We start from the raw sequence: 23,435 nt of genomic DNA, 5'->3' as shown, positions 1-23,435 counted from the left end.
TTTTTTCAAGATGAATGAAAAAAAAAAAAAAAAAAAAAAATTAACATCGGCCCGAGAGATCCTCCTTCTTCTTCTCCTCTTTCCTGCAAGCCTTCTCCTGCTGCTTTTCCCTCCACTCTTCCTCTCTCTTCTGTCTCTCCTCTTCCTTTTGCAGCAGCTTCTTTCTTTTCCTCTGCTGCCGCTCAGCGACCTCCGGGCAGCCGTCCACTGCAGGAGGAGGGGGACAGGTGGACAGGTTAGTGTGGAGTGTAGAATTAATTCTGAGCCTAAAAATATCCACACTGTGAGCAGGGCCGTAGCAAGGTTTAAGAAGGCCTGAATATACTTTTAAATGAATAGACATCCACCTGCATTGGCCACAAAAATGTCTTTCTTGACTTCAGTTCAAAGCCTAACCTATTTTGAGTGTGTCCAATTAGCCCTCTTCTTATCTAGAAAAGTGGAAGCAAAGAATCGGCCGGTGTCCAAAATCTACGAGCCCAAGGTAAATATGGCCCAATTAGGAGCTTTTATCTCACCGGCTGGCCGAACGATGACACCCTGGGATAGTACAGGAGTTCTTTGTGTGAACAAAATTGCTGACACAGGAAAATAGAAAGGGGGGGAGGCACCCAGGGATCGGAAAAGATATAAACAGGTGTAAAAACTAAGAACGCCAGTCGTCTTCCTGGATGACCGACTCACTGTTTGTTTCCATTTGAGATCTCGAATGAAAATAAACTTGCCTGCTCACGATTCTGCCTGGTTCTCAGTCTTGATTTTTGGAGCCTCCAAGACTTATTTTATTGGTGTTTTTGGTACCAAGTTTAAGAAGTTTTCTGCAGTCAATCTGGCCTGATTTGGACCGAAGTTTCCACATCAGGAGCTGCAGCGGCTCTGAAGGAGGCCACGCTGCCGCCACACCTCCTGCTGAGTGAGCGCACTGACTTACCTTCACAGCTGCAGCAGACGCCGTGCTCCTTCTTCAGAGACCTGGCCATCTTCTTCAGGTGGCGCTCTCTCTGCCTCCTGAAGGTCCAGGCCTGGAGCTTCTCCCTGAAGCCGAGGTTCAGCTCGTCTTCTGGGAGTCCTGCTGCTGTGGACGACGCTTGTTCCTCCTCCTCCTCTTCCCGGGCCGCTCTCTCTCTGGCCTTCTCCTGCTGCTTTTCCCTCCACTCTTCCTCTCTCTTCTGTCTCTCCTCTTCCTTACGCAGCAGCTTCTTTCTTTTCCTCTGCTGCCGCTCAGCGATCTCCGGGCAGCCGTCCACTGCAGGAGGAGGGGGACAGGTGGACAGGTTAGTGTGGAGTGTGACGGAGCTGCAGCAGACCTGAAGGAGGCCACGCTGCCGTCACACCTCCTGCTGAGTGAGCGCACTGACTTACCTTCACAGCTGCAGCAGACGCCGTGCTCCTTCCTCAGAGACCTGGCCATCTTCTTCAGGTGGTGTTCCCTCTGCCTCCTGAAGGTCCAGGCCTGGAGCTTCTCCCTGAAGCCGAGGTTCAGCTCGTCTTCTGGGAGTCCTGCTGCTTTGGACGACGCCTCTTCCTCCATCTCCTCCTTTTCAAGGGCCTCTCTCTCTCGGGCCTCTCTCTCTCGGGCCTCTCTCTGTCGGGCCTCTCTCTCTCGGGCCTCTCTTTCTTTGGCCTCTCTTTCTTGAGCCTCTCTTTCTTGGGCCTCTCTCTCTCGGGCCTCTCTCTCTCGGGCCTCTCTTTCTGTGGCCTCTCTCTCTCTGGCCGCCTCCTCCTCCTTCCTCTGTCTCTCCTTGCGGAGCTGTTCCTCCCTCGCCTTCCTCTCCTGGGCCTTTTTGAATCCTGGAGGAGGCTCTACCATCCACTCCCTCCTTTTTTTCAGGTTGGCCCTGAACAGCTCTCTTTGGCGGCTGAATCTTTCCTTGGAGAGCTGGGGGCCAACATGGATGAAGGTCGGTTTGAGAGCTTCACCTTCCTTCTCTTTTCGTTTCTGCTCCGGAGGGGCGAGGGAGCTTTGGAGCTCTTCAGTCGTTTGTTCTGGCTCCTTCTCAGCTCTGGTGAAGCTGAAGGTTAAAGGTCAAGAGTCATACATCAACAGCTGTCCAAACATCACAAACTAGAGCAACAACATAATTAGAGCAAAAGAACAAATATAATATACCACCATACATGTCAGGCATGATACAACAGTTTGTTAGTGGCTCATTCTGATTGGACAAGAGCAGTGTTGTGCAAGTTCATAGTTCTCATGAACTAGTTCAAAGTTCAGTTCACACAGTATTAAAATGAATAGTTCACGTTCATAGTTCACCATTTCAATTTTGAACTAGTTCAAAGTTCAGTTCATTTCAGTTTTTTTAGGTGAAAAGTGAGAATGAAAGACTGACCTTGTTTTTAAAAGAAAACTATGACATCCATCACCACCTAAAACTGTTTGCTATTTACAATTATATATTGTCCTCTTCTCTGAATAGACAAGCTAAACCAGTGTGCTGCTGTTAGCCAGTGAAAATAGCGCAGAGTGGTCGCTCTTCGCGTTGTTACACAAGCTATGTCAGTGCGCCGTTGTAGCTGGAAAGTTTCTTTGATTTTGGACTCGTACGGTGCCGGTGCAGATGTTGTAATGTTTTTCTTGGTGGTGCAGGTGCAGGTGAAACGACTGGAGGGGTTGTGACACCCAGATTTGCTTCCGTCCATGTAATTTTCCCCAGACAAACGTTCAGATTCCACACAAAAACAGCGTTTCATTCAAATAATGTCAAATTCCGCAATATTCCGTGTTAAAAAGGAGAAGGGAAATTCCGCAATAATTGGACCTAAACATTGGCGCTGACTCTCACATAATCTGAACGAGTTCACGTTCAAGTTCTTTATTTACAAATACATTGCGTTCAGTTCAACGTTCTTAAAAAAATGAACGTGTTCAATGAACGCGTTCTTTTGAACTCATTCATGCACAACACTGGACAAGAGGCGCTCAGTGAGTGCTGATATACAGAATAACAGCACTCTGCTGTTTTACTGTTATTATCACTAAATGAGTAAATCATAATCTGTCGTGTCTTATTTCCGTTATTTGATGGAAGCTGTTTGTGGAAGTGTTGTGTAAAAGCAGCATCGCAGGAGAGCGAGCGCTGTCACTCTGAACATCAGCACAGCTGGGATTCAGTCGCAGCCCTCAAACCAAATAGAACCGCCTCAAACCTGGATGAACGTCACGTTTCTTGTGTTTAAATTTAATTAACCCTTTGCAACCTGAGCAAACTGGCTTGATTTCTTCCAAAAAATGGACACAAAGGCAGAGAGCAGCTTAGCAAGACATGACCCGAGAGAGAGAGTCAGAAAGTCCGTTAGAAAGTCGTGTAAACAGCAGGGAAAATGTCCATACCTGGTGTGAACATGGGCGATGGGAGCCTGGAGCTCCTGGACGATGCGTCTCAGCTCGGCGATGGTTTTCTCCATCTCAGCGATCTTGTGGCTGCTGAGACGCTCCTGGAGCTCCAGCTTGTCCTTAAGGCCCTGCATCTCGGTTTCTCTGGCCCGGTCTCTCTCCTCCAGCAAAGCCAGCTTCCTCTGAGCCTCCAGCAGACTGGGAGTCTGATGGAGGCTCTGTGGAGCCGGACGGAGCTGTGAGGAGCACGTCTTCCTCTGATCGTTCACCTCCTTCAGTGACATGCTTACAGTAGGTGATCGCTTTGGAAATGAAACTCCAGACACACTCGCAGGTCCAGAGGTCTGCTGTGTGTCGCCGACGTCACAGAGGAGCTTTGTGACGGCGTTCCGATGCTCCTCTGTGACGGGAATTCTGGAACTGGCCGAGTCAGAATCAAACCTTCTGAGACCTCAAAGGAAGAAATATTTTAATATATTAATAACATATAACATGTGTCATATGTATGCAATGCTGCATACATAGTAACCTTTTAATTCACTGTTTAAATATCTGTTCTGGCATTTATTCCAATTAACGCATGTCAAATCAGATAATGTGTGATATGCATGTGTAAACAAAATAATTCAAAGAACTTGTAATTGACTTTTTTTCTTGTCTTTGTGTGTGCAATCAACTTGTGAATTTAAAAAGTAAAATTTTGAACCCCTTTCACCTGTGTGTTAAAAACCTTGTTTTTGTGGTATTATATGGTCATATATTGGTGACTTTCAAAACTTTCCACCAACGGGATTCCTTGGGTCTTTTTTTCCCTCCCTCAGGACAAACTGAGGATACAAAATCAGCTGAGTTTGCTTCTCTTGCAATTTGTCCTAGGTTTTTTCATAAAATGACTGGACTATATCCTACATCTTCAATTTTCATCAACAAATACTGAGGTTGTGTTCCGATTGGATCGCTCCACTCTTCCATGTGAAAAACTTTAATGATTAAAAACCATGTTGAGACGCTAACCTTCACCCTGTTGTATGTATTTGAAGAGCGCGGCCACCTGAACAATTCAACTGGAGTTCTGACCATCACAGGTTTGACCATAAGCGACAGTGGATCGTACGCAGCAGAGATCAACAACCGTGTCATCCTTGAGACTGAGCTTAAAGTCATCGGTAAGCGGGTGTGTTGTGTTGGCAGGTTTGGAATCACTTGTGGAATGGGTGTTGTGCAGGTTATGTGTTGTTGTTTTTTTTCCTGGGGTTCAGATGTTGATTCAGCCCTGGAGGTGCCCTAAAACCCTTAATTACCTTCTATGTGGCACAAAAAAAGTGTGTGTGCATGTGTTGTTTCATGTTTTGCGATCTGTTTGCATTGAGAGATGTTGAGATCAAGGGAAAGAGAAAGAAAGACTGACAAATGAAAATGTCTCAGAGATTCTCCATCAGTGTCATGGCTTTTTTTTTTTCCTTTTATGTCAGCTCCTGTCCCTAAGCCCACCATCAGCGTGTCGTGTGATACTGAACTGACCTCTTGTGTTCTGAGCTTCTGAGCCACACATACTCTTCACAGAGAATGATTCTGATTGGTCAGTGAAGTCATGGTTGATTTGTAGTGAAAGGCGTTGGTCACTGGGTTACTGCATAAGTCCTGTATTTGATGTATTTCATGTGTTTCATGTCAAATGGCTAATATCTTTGGTAAACTGTTTTATTTTTTTTTGCTGAGTCATCCTGCGGCTTATTTTGCAGTCAGTTAATATATAATCCCTGACTTGATGTTGGAGAATCTGAACATGCAGGGACTCAGATCTCATATTAATCAGACGGCAAAGGCACTAAGTGAACAGTGTTTTAAGTTAAATGCGGCCGAGTGATTGATGTTTTTGAACTTTGAGAAAATGATAACTGGCTGACTCATGTCCTAGGAGGAGGATTCGACCTACACACAGTTCAGCTGTACGCTGCAGAACAAAGTGAGCGAGAGCACCAGTGAACCCCTCAACAACCCCCTCGTCCCAGGTGAGTGACCACACGAAAAAATATCCACTTGAGAACTCATTGCACACATTCACCGGGCGATATATATCGATATCGTGAGATGAGACCAGAAATCAAATGTGGAATAATGAACTTTTTTTTTTTTTTCAGTGAAGTCTCCCGATCCTGGTGAACTGAAGCTGAAGACAGGGGTCATCGTCTTGATCTCCCTGGTAGCGGTGTTGTTGGTGCCAGTGTTTTATTGTTTTATCCTAAGCCAGCAGCTGTGCTTTATTTTTTTTATTCAACTTTTTAATTGCCAATCTGCTTGTTAATAAATTATCATATACACAGTTTCATCTCTGCTTCTTGTGTCTGTGTGGTGTGGCCCGGGGATTTTCCCAAGTTAGTACAACCTTGACACAGAGTGTCTGGGAGAACAGCCAACAGGTCGTGTGCCTGTAGGAGAAAGTCTCTACAGGGACATGAACAGACACCGTCCCCGACCGGCGCCGGTGCAAAAGCCCGTCCAACGCTGCTTGCAGGAATCTTTCCTGCCTCCCAAACTTTATTAAATACATTTAAAACCTTCTGAATTCCCTTATCACTTAAATGTCTTAGCATGCTATAGCAAATTTCATCTTTGCCAGGAGCTGAATTCTTACACCTATCCAATGCATTTCTTAATTCTCTTAATATAAATGGAACATTATATTTATCCTGTAGTTTTCCTTTCTTTTGAATAACCTCAGCATATATACTCCTTGTTTCCTCCCTACTCCTTCTTTCTTCTTCTGATAAATTATCAGAACTATGCACCTTACTCAGTGTGTTCACCATCATTTCTGCTTTTTCTAGGTTTGATATGGCCAACTGCTCTCCATCTGAATATCTCCATATCTTGGATAATTCCAATCTCTTCTAGTACCTTCCATTTTCTTAATCATTCCCCATACATCATTTATATTAATATTACTTCCTATTGAACTATAATAATCCCTCCAGCATGTCCTTTTACTTTGTCTTATTGTCCTTCTCACTACTTCCCGTCTTCCCGTGCTTGCTTATATTCAATCAGATGTTGAAAGTTATGGGTTCTTTTTAGCCTTCTAAAGGCTCTGTTCCTTTCCCTAACAACCTCTTCACATTTAACATTCCACCATGGGACTGCTTTCCTTACTAGTTTTCCTGAACTTTTTGGTATTGAAGCCATTGCAGCCATATAAATACTCTGTCGCAACTCAATTTCACTTCTATCAACATCATCCATTTCCTGAACTGAGCTAATATAGAATACAAGTCACTTGTTTTCAGGAACCTCTCCCAATCTGCTTTTTTGAAAATCCACATTCCATGACTATATTCTGTGCTCAACCTCACATCAACATCCAGTTTACATATTATTGGGTGGTGATCACTTCCAATAGTGCTTTCTCCATGCACCTCCCATTCACACTTCAGAGCCAATCTACTAGATAAAAATGTGAGGTCTAACACTGATTCTTTACCAGTTCTGATATCAGTCCTAAACTCTGATTCCACCTGTGGGCCACGAAAAGGGCACAGTGCAGACAGGGCAAGGTTGCAGATTGCTGGGTACCTCTCGGTCTTCCTCACAACGCTCCACCAAGAAATAGCATGATCTATGTATATGGCATTTTCCAGCAATTCAACACTCATGGTAGAGTTTGTTCACTTTTGGATCTTTGGATTGAAACAGTAGGGGATGTTGCTACAGTACGCAATTACTGCTGAATAGAAGTGATGCTCAAGGAGGGTTTTCTTGTCCTCATGTAGCACCTGCCAAAACATGGAAAAATATTTTCCTCACGGTCTAAATCTCATACAAACATATGCAGGGCTTTAATGTGTTGCTTTACTGCATTTCCTCTGCCATGCACCAACGTTTACCACCTCCTTGCAACTACAAACACACACATTGTCCCACTGCACAGTCCATGTGTAGATTATGAAACTGGTTGGAACTGGAACAAAATTATCTTTAGAGCGTCTGAATGGTCAGTTCCCTTCATTTGGACTGACAGCCACAGATGGACAAAGTATTTCTACTGCTAAAATTACAGAAATAAAATGATCTGGACATCCTTATGCAAAACCCAGGCTGTGGACTGATTCCTTATTCAATCTGTTCTGTAGCCTTTTAAGTCAGGCAGTGTTGGACGTCAGGACAGGTAACCAAAACTTGTGCAAATGCCCCATTTGATTACATTGCATTAATTCATACATCAATGCTCTATCTGTTACTTTAGTAATACAAACTGTATCAATCGCAATTTTCACAGGCATGTTAAGAGTCTAAAGAGGGAAGCTGTGTGGCTGCACAACTTGTGGGAAAGATTTCAGACAGATTAGAGCGATGACAACACAATGACAAACATTAGTCCAGGGCTCTTGGTACTATTAATATACTGTCAAGGAAGTTGGCTTAATTCTTTGCCACATACGGTACAGCAGTGTGTCACTCCTCATGTGGCACTTCAGGTGGCCAAGCTATTCTTTGTCACATAATCCTCGGCAGTACAGTTTCTCTCCTGTATGTGTCTTTTTGTGCATCTTCAGCTTTGTGGAAAAGGCTTGGCAACATATGGGACACTTGTATGGTTTCTCTCCCTGCTGCACTGTAGTGGGACGTTTCTGGTCAGTGGCATTATTGAAGGATTCGCCACACTCGTGACACTTGTATGACTTCTTTTTGTGTGTTGTCATGTTTTTCCAAGCATTTTTTGGCTTTGCGTATTGTTCATAACAAGAAGGACACTGGAATAATTTGAAATCTCTTGGCACTCTCTTGGAAGTCTTCTCTCTAACTCTCACTCTCAACTTTGGTTTTGGGTTAGACACACGCCTGTCTCTGTGGGGGTCCACTCCATAATGTTGCCACGCACTTACAAGAACAATCTGAACCAGTCAGTGGTAAAAACAAGCACTGTAAGTGGACGTACTTTGACAACCTGTTAGTGATCTCCCGCAATACTCAACCAATCCTAGACATTTTTGTCCCTATTAGCCACTTAGGCAGAGCAATGTTGTGCACTAGTGCTCGTGCACAAAGAAGATACTCAATAGCAAAAAATGTATTAAAGAATGTACAGTACAATAAATATATTTTCTTCCGGTAAAGTTTGTTTTCACAGCTTCCATTTATAGCCAGATGTGGGCCCATACAAAAACTACCAAAGATGCTAAATATCAAAAATTGTATTCTGCTATGAATTCATTCTCTACTGGGGTGCAAGAAGAGAAAGACAATCAGATAGACAGGACAGATAAGTGACAGAGATTGTATGAGTGAGATTATGAGTGACACTGTTGACATGAGAGGGAGGGAGGGAGGGAGGGAGGTGGGACTGCCATTGCAACATGCAGTTACTTGTCTAAAACCCAGACATTCAGTTTGTCAGATTACAATGTGAAAGCGTCCCCTGTGCTCTTCCAAGTAAACAAGGTTAGTAGGAATTACAATGTGAGAGACAAAACCCATAGTTACATGCTTCAGCTTCTTACTAACGGTGTGCTAATGATTTATCCAGGCTGGGAGTGTGATACTGTAAAAAATGTTAGAATAACTGTGAATAACTGTACCTGACCCAAGGGGATCAACAAAGTGTTTCTGATTCTGATTTAATGTAATTATTATGCAAGAACCCAATAAGGTGTTATGTCTTTTGAGTCTTTTTTGACTCAGTGATTGAAGACAAGGGCAAAGCTTGGAATCAGTTCAGAAGTCATTTATTCTGTCATTTCACTGTCTACTTACTTCACATGCTTGTATGATTCTGTATGTGTATGACTGGAATAGCGTCAACTAATCTAAGTTCAAAAGCTCAGTGGAGAAATATTTCTCAGGCCTGTCAGGTGTGTCTCCACAGGTTGAATATGTTGCCCTTTGCAAGCCAGTTTTACAGGTTTTGAGTGTATTCGGTTCTTGATTTGATCGAATAGAATTTCCATACAATTTTAATTTTGTTTCAGCCACTGGAATAACAAAAATACATACTGTGCAAACACTTGGATGTGCAAAAAGACCCATGAGCTAAAAAAGAAATGTTTGCTCTTCTGCTTCTATCTCTCTATTGCATCTGTTCTCTATTTAACTTTCTTCATTTTTTTTATTCGCTCTTCTTCCAGCTGACACACATAGCGTGCTCCTCTAATCTCAGGATGTCTGTGGCGGGAGCACTCGGTGGCCTGTCCTCCTTTCTGCCCTCTTCTATCCTCCAGGGCGGCCTCTCTCAGGTCCTCAGCTGGGCCGGCCTCTGTCAGGTCCTCTTTGCCATCTTCATCGGGCTTGCGGGCGTGGTGGCGTTTTGCACGGTGAGGCTGCTGGCGCGTCACGTCTGGTACACACACAGGCTGTCCTGCTTCAGCAAGCCACATGCAGACTCTTGGTTGCTGGGCCACCTGAGCCAGGTAAGACACACACACACACACACACACACACACACACACACACACACACATACACAGGTTATGCCCGCATTCAGACATGCACACACTGTCTCATTTGTAAACTGCCAGGCAATCAAAGGCAACATTTGCTGTCTTCATTTCCTTAAAATGTTTCAACTGTAATGCCCCAATTGCACACACAGTGAATTGTGAAAAGCAACTGTAACCTTCCTCAGAAATGATTCAGGACGGTCTGTGTTGCAAAACATGACTCTTACAAGATATCCTCTTCGGCTCTGCCAGCTTCTCTTAACATGCTGCTGCAAGGATTTTGAGAAATTGGTATGAGCTGTAACGTGTGTTGTAAATTGTATTTTTGTTTTGTATTTTTATTTTTGTTTATATTGAGTGTTGTATGCCTCATGATAATCACTGACAAGAGATCATGTGATGTAAAGTATATTTGCTCTCAGTATTTGTGAAGAGCTCAATATTTGATTTTTGCGTGACTGTGCCTACATCTGCTTCTGTTTATGTGTGTCACACATGCAAATATGTGCCTGCATGTGTGTGTGTGTCTACCAGATGAAGAGAGGAGAGGAGGGCCTCCACCACACGGACAAACTGGTGCAGACCTACAAACACTCCTGCTATTGGTTCATGGGACCCTTCTATCACCTGGTCAGAGTCTTCCACCCTGATTACAACAAACCCCTGCTGATGGCCCCTGGTAGGACAACACACCATGGGACCGCATAGCAAACACTAATGTATCATCTACAACACACTGATACCATTGCCATAAATAAATCATCCGACCATCATCATGACCATTGCCAGTAGGATGTTGTATTGCCTCTCATGGCTTGTTGTGAAAGTTGTTCTCCCATTCTTTTCTGTCTGTCTCCATCCAGCCAACATTACAGTGAAAGACGAGCTTTTCTATGGCATTCTGCGTCCATGGCTCGGTAAGTGGAATGGATCGTGTTGCTCTAAATACAGTTTTGTGGGTCTTTCATAAATTCTCCACATGCTCTTGCTAATCCCATGTTTAATAACACAGCCCATCGAATCCTTATGAAAGTCAATGTGTAATATGAAAAAACAAACACACAAAAAACCAGCCTTAACAGAAGACCCTCTCTCTGCGGACTTTCAGGACTAAAAGAGCAGCTCAAGGATTTGTGCTCTAATTATATCAAGAAAGTGAATCAAAAAAACCATTTGGCAATTATCATAAACTGATTTACTAGAGAGCTGGGAGGAGCGAATTAGTCACTTACAGGTGTTTTATGGTGATTATTTTTTTGTACAGCAAATTTTGTAGAGGCTGCATTTATTTAAGCGAGAAAAGATGGAATAACTGTGAAATTTGAGCAATTAATTTATGGTCTCTGTTATCTTTTAATTTGTTGTTTTATATATATATATATATTGATACAGATATAGATATATATAGATATATAGATATAGATATAGATATATAGATAAAGTTTATGTTTTATAACAGTGATGAGTCTTCTTGTATTCCATATGGAATCAATTGCTGGTCTGGAAAAGTAGGTCATCAAACACAACAAACAACAAACAAAAAACTCCTACAACTTCCTACAATCTAACCCTGCCACCCCCGACTATTTGCCCCAGGACGGAGTCTGTTGCTAAGCAACGGAGAAGAGTGGCATCGCAGGAGACGGTTGCTAACACCAGCTTTCCATTTTGACATCTTGAAGAACTATGTCGCCATGTTTAACAGCTCAACTAACACCTTGCATGTAAGACACATACAGATGCACACACGCACACACACACACACACACACACACACACACACACACACACTACAAGTCCAGTGTGAAAAGTTTTCAGCAGTCAGTGCAAATTATTCAGTGTTACCTGAACGTGCATGACTGTTGGTGTTTGCAACAATGACAGCAGCTGTGTGTTTTCATTGCTCTGTTCTGTCTTCATGTGGCTGTGCTGGGAGACCGCCGGTCACACCACAAACAAGCCAAGTTTGATTTCTGTTCCAAACCAGCAGGTCTTTGTATTATTTGGTTTCTCTGTATTTGGTTGTATCTCTCCTCACAACCTGAGCAGGCCCACTAGTCCATCTGTGTTTCCATGTACACTGTGCTCTGAATTTTAATATGGTCTCTCTCTCATTGTGTGTGTTTCAGGCTAAGTGGCGCCGCCTGGTGGAGGAAGGTGAAGGCAACATGGAGATGTTTGACCATGTCACTCTGATGACGCTGGACAGTTTGCTGAAATGTGCCTTCAGCTACAACAGCAACTGTCAGGAGTAAGCACACCTACTCTACTATTTTCTACTGTGATCTTCTTTTAAATTCCTTTTTTTCCCAATGCGGTTCTGGAGATGTGCCTTTCTTTCTTTCTTTAGGTCTACCAGTGAGTATGCGTCTGCCATAGCAGAGTTGCATGACCTGATAATAGAGCGTCGCACAAAGATTTTACACCACTGGGATTGGTTGTACTGGAGGACACGGCAGGGCCAGAAGTTTAAAAAGGCTCTAAGTGTTGTAAACAGGTATGGTACAATTTGTGACACCAATGAAGCAGCACTGCAAGAACTGGCACTGCTTTTGAAACAAAATAGCAGTAACTAGTTTTTTCAAAGATCATTACCTCCCGAATGCACTTCAGTTTTCAGCATCAGTGGACAGAAATTGTGAAAGTCTCTGGTGTGTGCAGGTTCACCAGGGAAGTGGTGCAGCGGCGTCGTGCCCTCATCAGCCAGCAGAGGGAGACAGCAACACAATCTGACTCCACCACAGAGCCACGGAGGAGGAAAGACTTTGTTGATATAATACTGCTGGAAAAGGTAGGAGAAGGAGGAGGAATGGGAAGGGAGGGGAGGGGGAACACAGAGAAGCCTCAAAAAGGGAGTGAGGTTTACAAGATGTGTGTTTGTGTGTATATGTGTTGCAGGATGATGAAGGAAGGGGCCTAACAGACGAGGAGATCCAGGCCGAGGCCAACACCTTCATGTTCGCAGGTCAGACAGCTGGTTTAAATCTGCGCTCTTTGTGAATTTAAGCATGAAAATAACCTCTCTTAAATGAAAGCATGAACTGAGATGCTCTGCAGATGAATCATCATTTGCCATCCAGTGAGACGCCTCCTTCCTGCTCCTCAGGTCACGATACAACAGCCAGCGCAATTTGCTGGGTGCTGTATAACCTGGCATGCCACACCCACTATCAGGAACAATGCAGGCAGGAAGTGATGGATCTCATGCAAGGACGAGATACAGAGGAGATAGAATGGTGAGGAAACACACACACACACACACACACACAATTCAGAACCCGACACACAGAGAAATAAAGGTGCCAGGTGGAGCTGGAAACAGTTCTTCATTCTTTAATTGGTCTTAATGAGCCATAAAAAACAACAGTATTTTAAGGAACCAACAGAGGTTTCTTGAAAGAAGAGAAAAGGTAGATGAAATATCAATTTAGTTTTAGTTGTTAAAAGAAAAATAAAAGTGTTATGTGGAACCAGAAATGGTTCTTCTAAAAGTCCTCTAAAACAAACTTTTCAAACGAGTTCTTGGTAGACCCAACTTTTCATTTTTTCTTCAAATGAGAAACCATCCACTAAATTAAGCGTTTTTTAGTCTTTTAAAGAACTATTTTAGAACCATTAGTTAATTATTTTTACATACATGTATTTCCTTGTCAGGGTGAATGTAGCAGAACCAAGGGATTAAACTGTGTAATTTTGTGTATTTTTGTGAAAGTGTGTATGTCCACATATGTGTGTTTGCCTACAGGGACGATCTCTCCAGCCTCCCTTTCACCACCATGTGCATCAAAGAGGCCCTCAGGCTCCACTCTCCTGTACTGGCTGTCACCAGAAAATACACACAGGACATGAAGCTGCCAGGGGATAGGACCGTCCCAAAGGGTGAGACAGATATGTGAAGTCCACACACTTTAGTCTAAACCCCAATTTTTTTTAAAAACTGTCCACCACAATGATGTTTTCTGAAACCCTCCCCAGGTGCAATCTGTTTGGTCAGTATTTATGGAACACACCGCAACCCCGCTGTCTGGACAAACCCACAAGTAAGGAACCCAAAAACTTAACTTTTGGCATTTGATGCTTTGTGATCAATTCCATTTTGACTTGGCTGGCTGATCTGTGCCTCTCTCCTCCAGGAGTTTCAACCTCTGCGTTTTGACCCTGCCAACACAAGGGGGCACTCTTCTCACGCCTTCATCCCCTTCTCCTCTGGCCCGAGGTACAGTCACTTCACTGCTGCAGGGGTTCAAGTACAGACTAACAAACTGTGGCATGAATTTCAAGTCAAGTAATGAAACTTTCATTGCTGATAACATCACATTGAATGTATTTTATATTATTATATTATATATGTTAGTTATTAGTTACTCATTTATAATTTATTATCTGGACTGCCCATGTCAAATAGGAGCTGATTGCAACATCCAGGACTTAGTCTGGCTTTGATAGACTGACATTAATGATATGATATGAAACATTTCTGACAGAAAGTCATGGTATACATAGGCTACAGTAAATACAGTGCATACTGTATGTATTATACTTAGTATTAATTATATGGGCCATTCCAAATGCTTTAAGAGGTACTACTGTTTTAAAATAATTAAAAATAACAATGATGATGATGATGGTGGTGGCTACTTAAAGGCCCCATGGCATGAAAAATGCAATTTTTGTTGTTTTTGTGTGATAGGGAAGGTCTTGGGGCCACATACATACTGTCCCATGCATTAAACCTGTCACTGATTCTTGGGAATTTGGATAAAACAGGTTTTAATTTTGAAAAAAAAAAAAAAAAAAAAAAAAAAAAAAAAAGTGAGTTAAATTACAAAATCTGAAGGTATATCATGATAGGCCAAGGTCTTGGCTGTTCAGCAATGTACCGGTGCAACCTCCTCATTTTGCATTTTTTTCATAAAATAGGTTTTTCCAGTTATTAGGCTACTTTGTTTTTGTCAACACCGTCACCGTAATGTTTTTTTTTTTATTTGAAAAACATATTTTTGTATTAAAATAGACTAATACTTTATTAATTCAACAGCACCAAAGAAACATATTGTAAGCATATTCATTTAAAACCAATATAACTGCCTCTGACGGTGGTGACACTAATCTGACGGTGGTGACAGTCGCCTCATTAAAACATACATTTCCAAAATTTATACCACTCAAATCAATGGCCTCTTGCTTAACAACTTTATTTAACTATTTGGTACATAAAATAACAATCCTGAGCATTGTTATAAGCATTTTTCAGACTTCAGTCATCACCGTCAGACAGAAAACCTGACGGTGGTGACGTCTGACGGTGGTGACAAAAACCTGCTCTTTCACATGATAAGAATGAGTTGTTCACATTAGCCAGCTTGTTTTCACCCTGTTGCTACCTGCATCAGACCTCTTCTTAAAAAGTATACATTTATTCCATAATCTAATTTAATATTTTTTATACAGAAGTGACGGTGTTGACAATTTATGGTTGTGACAGTAGCAGTGTCCAAAAATATGAAGAGATTTAAGAGAAAATAGAAAACTTCCAGGAGCCTGAGCGGTCTTGAAGCATGCAGTAGAGCTGAAGGTTCGAAAAGGGCTCCTCAGGAATGTAGTTGACCTTGTATTTGTAGATTTTTTTTTTTTTTTTTTTTTTTTTAAATAAATATCTGATGGTGGTGATGAATATGTGGGACACATTTTGAGCAAACACAAAATAATAGTAAATATTGCTCAAAACTCATCGTTTGTAGTTTTTAATACATATTATGATGTACTCTTTCATGTGGTAAATATATTATTCAATGAAATTATTACTTTTTGTTGTTTTAATCAAGTTGAAATGATTATCTCCTATCCAAGGACAACTGGTTTTGTAGGCCATGGGCCAACATATAATCATTAAATTAATAAAAATGATAAATAAACCTATAAAAGAACCTTACAAATGTGCAAAGGACCCCCTGATTATGCCCTTGATTCTTTTTATTCATTAAAATGTTGTAAATTTCCAACAGAAATAGCATTTTTCTTAGTGGGACATGATTTATCCAAATTCCCAAGAATCAGTGCTGTGATAAATGGAGAAGTGCACACAGCCCGTTTTTTGAAAATCTCCCTGTAAAATGAGCGGATTGCACTTCAGTTAACTGATGATGTCATGAGGACAGTGACTCCGCCCACAGCTCACCTTCCCTTCCCTGGGCAACCAGCTCACAAGCCAGCGAACTTAGCCAGTCCGACTCCGTTCCCCGGCCAAAAAGCTTTTATCAACCCGACACAATACAAAGCCAGTTTTGTCTGTGGATCGGGATCGGAGTCGGGCTCAAACAAGTACGGTTGTATAACATCACGCTCAGCAGTAGCCATGACAATCATACATAAGATGATAATTCATCTTATGTATGACTGTTACTTGCTTGTGATTGGCCCGACCATATGTCACTCAGAAAACAGTCAGCCAATCAGTGGAGAGCGGCTGATTCTCTCTTCTGATTGGCTAAACGAACCGTGCTCTGCAAACTACAACCTCAGTAATAAACTCAGAATTAAAAAGTGACACATTTTCCACAATGTCAACACAAACTGAACCTTATAAACTTTCTTTAAAGGTAGACTTTAAGGCAGAGCTGCTGACCTGAACTGCATCAGATGGGACAGCTGGAGCTGATAAAGTGACTCTGAGTGTCTATATTTATTGATTCAATTCTGATGTGCACACATCAGAAGAAAAATAACCTCTTCTCTTCTCAGAATTATGATAGAAAAGTCAAAATTTTGACCTTTTTTCTGAGATAAATCTCAGAACTTTATTGATGTATTTAATTATGTATTCACTGTTTGGTTGGTTCCTTATAATTGCACTTGATGTGTGATTCTTGAAATAATGTCCTCCTTCCTTCTCTGAGTAAAATTTAACTGGCAGAACTTATAATAAAATATGAAATAACAGCATCTACCCAACAAATGACAGTAAAGAGACTTATTCACTAAAAAGCAGCAATCAGGGAGCATCAGCTGAGGGAGAGACAGATTATTTTACTGATGGGGGGAAATTTAGTCGTGTTTTTGGAGTGTGGGAGGAAACCGGAGTGCCCGGAGGAAACCCACGCAGACACGGGGAGAACCACGAAAACTCCACACAGAGAGGGCGGGGCCGTGAGTCCAAGCCCCGCCCCCCTCGCTGTGAGGCCGCAGTGTTTCCACTGAGCCACCGTGCCGCCCGCGGCGCACTCTTAAAAAGGACGTGGCGCTTCTCAAGACGTCCCGGCTCCCAGGCCAGGACGTGTGGAGCGCTGGAAAATAAACTGCCGACGTCCTTTTTAAGAGCGCACATTCATCTTGAAAAAAAAAAATCTAATCTGCCAATCATGATGAGACCTTTTGGTGTGTGTGTGTGTGTGTTTGTGTGTGTGTGTGTGTGTGTGTGTGGTGTTAGAGTGTGTAGGGTTTAAGGGGAGTGGAGATTGAGAGGAGTGAAGGGTTGTGGTGGTGGTGGTGGTGGTGGTGTGTGTGTGTGTGTTTGTGTGTGTGTGGTGTTCATGACTGTGTAGGGTTAAGGGGAGTGGAGGTTGAGAGGAGTGAAGGGTTGTGGTGGTGGTGGTGGTGGTGTGTGTGTGTGTGTGTGTGTGTGTGTGTTAAAATGAGAAGGGATGCTCAAAGGTGAAGTTGGTTTGCAAACACAAACCGACTTCAACCCCGGGATCCTTTTCTCAGTTTAGGACAAAAGGTCTCATCATGAGGAGATTTTTTTTCAAGATGAATGAAAAAAAAAAAAAAAAAAAAAAATTAGCATTGGCCCGAGAGGTCCTCCTTCTTCTTCTTCTCCTCTTTCCTGCAAGCCTTCTCCTGCTGCTTTTCCCTCCACTCATCCTCTCTCTTCTGTCTCTCCTCTTCCTTACGCAGCAGCTTCTTTCTTTTCCTCTGCTGCCGCTCAGCGACCTCCGGGCAGCCGTCCACTGCAGGAGGAGGGGGACAGGTGGACAGGTTAGTGTGGAGTGTCCCATATGCAAATCTGATATATGGCCATATATGTAAATATGTCTCATACATATATGATAATTATATAGGCATATATGACAAATAGATTTTAAAATATAGCAAAAATGGCCACTTTCAAATATGTTCCATATATTTTTCCAGATATACACATATATGGCAAAATATTTCTATTGCATAAATGTTAATATATGATTTAGTCATATACTGTTAATCATATTAAGGATCCAGATCATACTTGCCAACATTGGGTTGTGAAAAATAGGGAGATTTTTTTTTTCTTTGAATGTGCTTGCCACCCTTGCAACCGTGTGGACATGTGATCAACCAGCAGCCCTACACTCCCATATGCAAATCTGATATATGGCCATATAAGAACATATATATTAAATAATGGGACATATAAGTTCACATATTTGGACAAATATTTCAGGATATGTGTGCAAATATGTGGCGTAAATATTTGGTCTCTGACATAAGGTAACATATATGCATATACTGGATTGCATTATTTAGTTTCCACATATATTAAGAACTTTAAGTGTGAATATGTGGCAGATGTATTTGTTTTGCACATATATGATGCAATTATCTATACATACATGCATTGTATATTTGGATCAAACTTGTCAACTCTCCCGATTCACGCGGGAGACTCCCGATTTTTAACCCTATCTCCCGCAATGCTCCCAGTCAGTAATTTCTCCTGCTAATCTCCCGATTTGCAGCGGCTCTGAAGGAGGCCACGCTGCCGTCACACCTCCTGCTGAGTGAGCGCACTGACTTACCTTCACAGCTGCAGCAGACGCCGTGCTCCTTCCTCAGAGACCTGGCCATCTTATTCAGGTGGCGTTCTCTCTGCCACCTGAAGGTCCAGGCCTGGAGCTTCTCCCTGAAGCCGAGGTTCAGCTCGTCTTCAGGGAGTCCTGCTGCTTTGGACGATGCCTCTTCCTCCTCCTCCTCCTTTACCCGGGCCGCTCTCTCTCTGGCCTTCTCCTGCTGCTTTTCCCTCCACTCTTCCTCTCTCTTCTGTCTCTCCTCTTCCTTACGCAGCAGCTTCTTTCTTTTCCTCTGCTGCCGCTCAGCGACCTCCGGGCAGCCGTCCACTGCAGGAGGAGGGGGACAGGTGGACAGGTTAGTGTGGAGTGTGACGGAGCTGCAGCAGACCTGAAGGAGGCCACGCTGCTGTCACACCTCCTGCTGAGTGAGCGCACTGACTTACCTTCACAGCTGCAGCAGACGCCGTGCTCCTTCTTCAGAGACCTGGCCATCTTCTTCAGGTGGCGCTCTCTCTGCTTCCTGAAGGTCCAGGCCTGGAGCTTCTCCCTGAAGCCGAGGTTCAGCTCCTCTTCTGGGAGTCCTGCTGCTGTGGACGACACTTGTTCCTCCTCCTCCTCTTCCTTTTCTTGGGCCTCTCTCTCTCGGGCCTCTCTCTCTTGGGCCTCTCTCTCTTGGGCCTCTCTCTCTCGGGCCTCTCTCTCTTGGGCCTCTCTTTCTTGGGCCTCTCTTTCTTTGGCCTCTCTTTCTTGGGCCTCTCTTTCTTGGGCCTCTCTCTCTCTGGCCGCCTCCTCCTCCTTCCTCTGTCTCTCCTTGTGGAGCTGTTCCTCCCTCGCCTTCCTCTCCTGGGCCTTTTTGAATCCAGGAGGAGGCTCTACCATCCACTCCCTCCTTTTTTTCAGGTTGGCCCTGAACAGCTCTCTTTGGCGGCTGAATCTTTCCTTGGAGAGCTGGGGGCCAACATGGATGAAGGTCGGTTTGAGAGCTTCACCTTCCTTCTCTTTTAGTTTCTGCTCCAGAGGGGCGAGGGAGCTTTGGAGCTCTTCAGTCGTTTGTTCTGGCTCCTTCTCAGCTCTGGTGAAGCTGAAGGTTAAAGGTCAAGAGTCATACATCAACAGCTGTCCAAACATCACAAACTAGAGCAACAACATAATTAGAGCAAAAGAGCAAATATAATATACCACCATACATGTCAGACATGATACAACAGTTTGTTAGTGGCTCATTCTGATTGGACAAGAGGCGCTCAGTGAGTGCTGATATACAGTATAACAGCACTCTGCTGTTTTACTGTTATTATCACTAAATGAGTAAATCATAATCTGTCGTGTCTTATTTCCATTATTTGATGGAAGCTGTTTGTGGAAGTGTTGTGTAAAAGCAGCATCGCAGGAGAGCGAGCGCTGTCACTCTGAACATCAGCACGGCTGGGATTCAGTCGCAGCCCTCAAACCAAATAGAACCGCCTGAAACCTGGATGAACGTCACGTTTACTGTGTTTAAATTTAAGTAACCCTTTGCAACCTGAGCAAACTGGCTTGATTTCTTCCAAAAAATGGACACAAAGGCAGAGAGCAGCTTAGCAAGACATGACCCGAGAGAGAGAGTCAGAAAGTCCGTTAGAAAGTCGTGTAAACAGCAGGGAAAATGTCCATACCTGGTGTGAACATGGGCGATGGGAGCCTGGAGCTCCTGGATGATGCGTCTCAGCTCGATGATGGTTTTCTCCATCTCAGCGATCTTGTGGCTGCTGAGACGCTCCTGGAGCTCCAGCTTGTCCTTAAGGCCCTGCATCTCGGTTTCTCTGGCCCGGTCTCTCTCCTCCAGCAAAGCCAGTTTCCTCTGAGCCTCCAGCAGACTGGGAGTCTGATGGAGGCTCTGTGGAGCCGGACGGAGCTGTGAGGAGCACGTCTTCCTCTGATCGTTCACCTCCTTCAGTGACATGCTTACAGTAGGTGATTGCTTTGGAAATGAAACTCCAGACACACTCGCAGGTCCAGAGGTCTGCTGTGTGTCGCCGACGTCACAGAGGAGCTTTGTGACGGCGTTCCGATGCTCCTCTGTGACAGGAATTCTGGAACCGACCGAGTCAGAATCAAACCATCTGAGACCTCAAAGGAAGAAACTCTGTTTATTTTCAAAAATATTTTAATGTAATAATATCTATAACATATAATATCTATATCCGTATGTAATGCTGCTTTCTCAGCTGTAATATTTTTTAATGTCAGTGGGTCTCAGCCTTGTCCAAATTTTACCGGCTGTCTTGAATTTTAGATTGAAATATTCCTTGCAAATTTCTAATTTTCAGATTTTTTTTCCAAATTTTCCCCTTGATGCACAAAACATCTTTGTTTTTGTTTTTTTTTCAATCACAAAAGAACAAATGTACCTTTTCCATTTGGCAGTCTGTTTGTGTTCTCTCACATCTCTCTGGCCTTAAATAAAGGTTGAAGGAAGCTGAAATGTCGATTGTCAGTATTTAGGCTTGATCTGCTCAAACTTCACTCTCCATCCTGCTGGACTGACACATTTTAGCAGATAATGTGGAAAATCATAACTTCGCAATTACAAGTTATGTAGTTTTTATAGAATTTTGCATATGTTTGGATGCTTATGTTTGCAGTTTACATATGCATATACACTCAGAGACCACTGTATTAGGTCCACCTGCACAATCTAATCTAATCTAATCTAATCCAGCTGTTGTGCCATAAAGTTTCATCTCCTGCTGCCTATAATGCTCAGCTTGTCTTGTTGTCACAGTAATAGAGGTGTTCATTCACTTCTGTGTTCGGCACTGAGCTCATAGTGCTGCTGTTGGACTGGACTGCATTTTACTGACAGTTGTTTCCAATATTCTGTCCCTCCTCATTTTATAGAAATGGGGAGGACAAAAAATTGGAAACACCTCTCAGTATAATGCAGTCCAGTACAAGACCTCTGCGAACTACAACCTCAGTAATGAACACAAAATTAAATTTACACATTCTCCTACACAAACTGAACATTATAAACTTTATTAAAAGGTAGACTTTAAGGCAGAGCTGCTGACCTGAACTACATCAGACTGGACAGGTGGCCACTGAGTGTGTGTCCATGCTGACTTTGCCGTGTTATTTTACAAGTGGCTTATTTTGATTTCATTTGATGATTCTACTTATTTAAAGGCCCCATAGCATGAAAAATGCAATTTCGTTGTTTTTTCGTGATAGGGAAGGTCTTGGGGCCACATAAATTCTGTCCCATGCATTAAACCTGTGATAAATGCCTTTAATACTACTACAGATACACTTGATGACCCATTCAGATTGTATATTTTTAAAGGAAACTTAAGGGAAAAATTATTTGCCTGTTATTCTTTTTGCCGAAGTGTAAAATTCAAAACTCAGAACTAGTCTAACAATGTGTGCGTGGGTCAGGGCATGAATACACCTGAAGTTTTTCTTAACAAATGTGACAAATGTGTGTGTGTGCCTCCACAGGAACTGCATTGGTCAGAAGTTTGCCTTGGCCGAGCTGCGTGTTGTCGTGGCGTTGACCCTGCTCAGGTTCCGTCTGACCCCGGGGATCAACCCTGACCTCGGGACGGCCCCCGGGGAAGTTCGTCGTCTCCCCCTGTTGGTGCTGCGCGCTGAGGGAGGCCTGTGGCTGCAGCTGGAGTCTCTCACTTCACACACCTCTAGGGATGACTGATCCCGATGACATGGAAATGAAGCACTGCAGCTGTAAAGAGCAAAAGTGTACTGCAAAGAGAAATATAATGTATCTGTAAACATGCAAGGACACTCTATTGACAAATACACTCTAGAACTGTAAATATGTGGAAAAATTAATAATGTCTGATTTAAGAAAAAACAGCAAAACAGCAACAGCAGCAGTAGATCAATAATGTGAAACAGCTGCAGTAAGGAATAGATAGGGACAAAAAAGGTGAAATACCTGCACTATAAAATAAATAATGCCTACACTGTGTGTGCTTGTGTATGTTTATAATTCTACCAGCTTAATGTGTGCACATCGGGTTTGCACACATTGAGATGAATATGTTGTGGACAAATCTGAAAAGGTCATTTATTGTGCCAGTTGCAGCTTACTTTTCTAATTGTGCTTTGCCCTGCTGGTGCCTGACTGCTGTAATTTGCATTCGCACACATACACACTGTTAACAAAGAAAAAAACAAAACAACCAATATCCTCCTGACTACCAGTAGTTCAAATTTGTCCTCTGTGGAGGGCAGTTGTAAACCTGAATATCTCCCACCCACTGCTTACTACTGCATTAACTCCTTTTGCTATCTACAGAGGACATTTAGGGCTTTTCAGTGACACCAAATGTGAAGGGGTGGGGCTTTGGTACCTTTCACTTTCTCATTCAGGAAAATGGCATCCGTCAGTGCAAGCACATTTTATGGGAAGACCTACATAACACTTTTTATTGAGCAAATTTTGGCTTGAAATGTTGTTGGCATATTTTATATAAGTCTCTTAAGAACACATTAAAACATTTTCTGAATTATTTTAGCTGTATTTTAGCATAGTATTTAAGTGTTTAAAAAATGTCCTCCGTAGTAGACATTTGTAGTCATTTCCTCCATTTTGTCCATCCTATTGCAGCATCCTCCATCCTCTGCCTATGGCATTGAACCTCAGGACACACACAGAAGATGGTCCGAGAAAGACAAAAAGTTTGTCCAGGTGTCAAGGCCACTGGCAATTGCTGGCAATTGCTGTAAGAGAAAGAGAGAGAGAGAGACCAAGTCCACACCAACATAGGTGGTGTGGACTTGGTTGACCGAATGTTGAGTTCCTACAGGACGGCCTCTCGCAGTCAGAAATGGACAGTGAGTGCAGTTTTCCACTTTTTTGACCTGGCAATCACCAACTCATGGCTTCAGTAT

At 43.0% G+C, this 23,435-nt stretch overlaps 1 protein-coding gene across 1 annotated transcript; it reads left to right on the top strand.

Annotated features, from left to right (window-relative positions):
- Positions 1-9,543: 9,543 nt before the first annotated feature.
- Positions 9,544-22,486, top strand: cyp4f3 (cytochrome P450, family 4, subfamily F, polypeptide 3; the record flags this gene model as incomplete). Its single annotated transcript, XM_030075490.1, has 13 exons — positions 9,544-9,741; positions 10,306-10,450; positions 10,635-10,688; positions 11,368-11,495; positions 11,901-12,022; positions 12,122-12,268; positions 12,433-12,562; positions 12,670-12,736; positions 12,878-13,007; positions 13,517-13,650; positions 13,747-13,811; positions 13,905-13,987; positions 22,020-22,486. Coding segments are annotated over 13 exons (1,614 nt in total), but the record flags the coding sequence as incomplete, so codon positions are not given.
- Between the last annotated feature and the right edge of the window lie 949 nt (positions 22,487-23,435).

Source organism: Myripristis murdjan, chromosome 2 (genome assembly GCF_902150065.1).
Source record: "Myripristis murdjan chromosome 2, fMyrMur1.1, whole genome shotgun sequence".
NCBI classification, from domain to species: Eukaryota; Metazoa; Chordata; class Actinopteri; order Holocentriformes; family Holocentridae; genus Myripristis; species Myripristis murdjan.
Note: the sequence above shows the minus strand (reverse complement) of the source record. Positions and strands in the feature narration are given on the sequence as shown.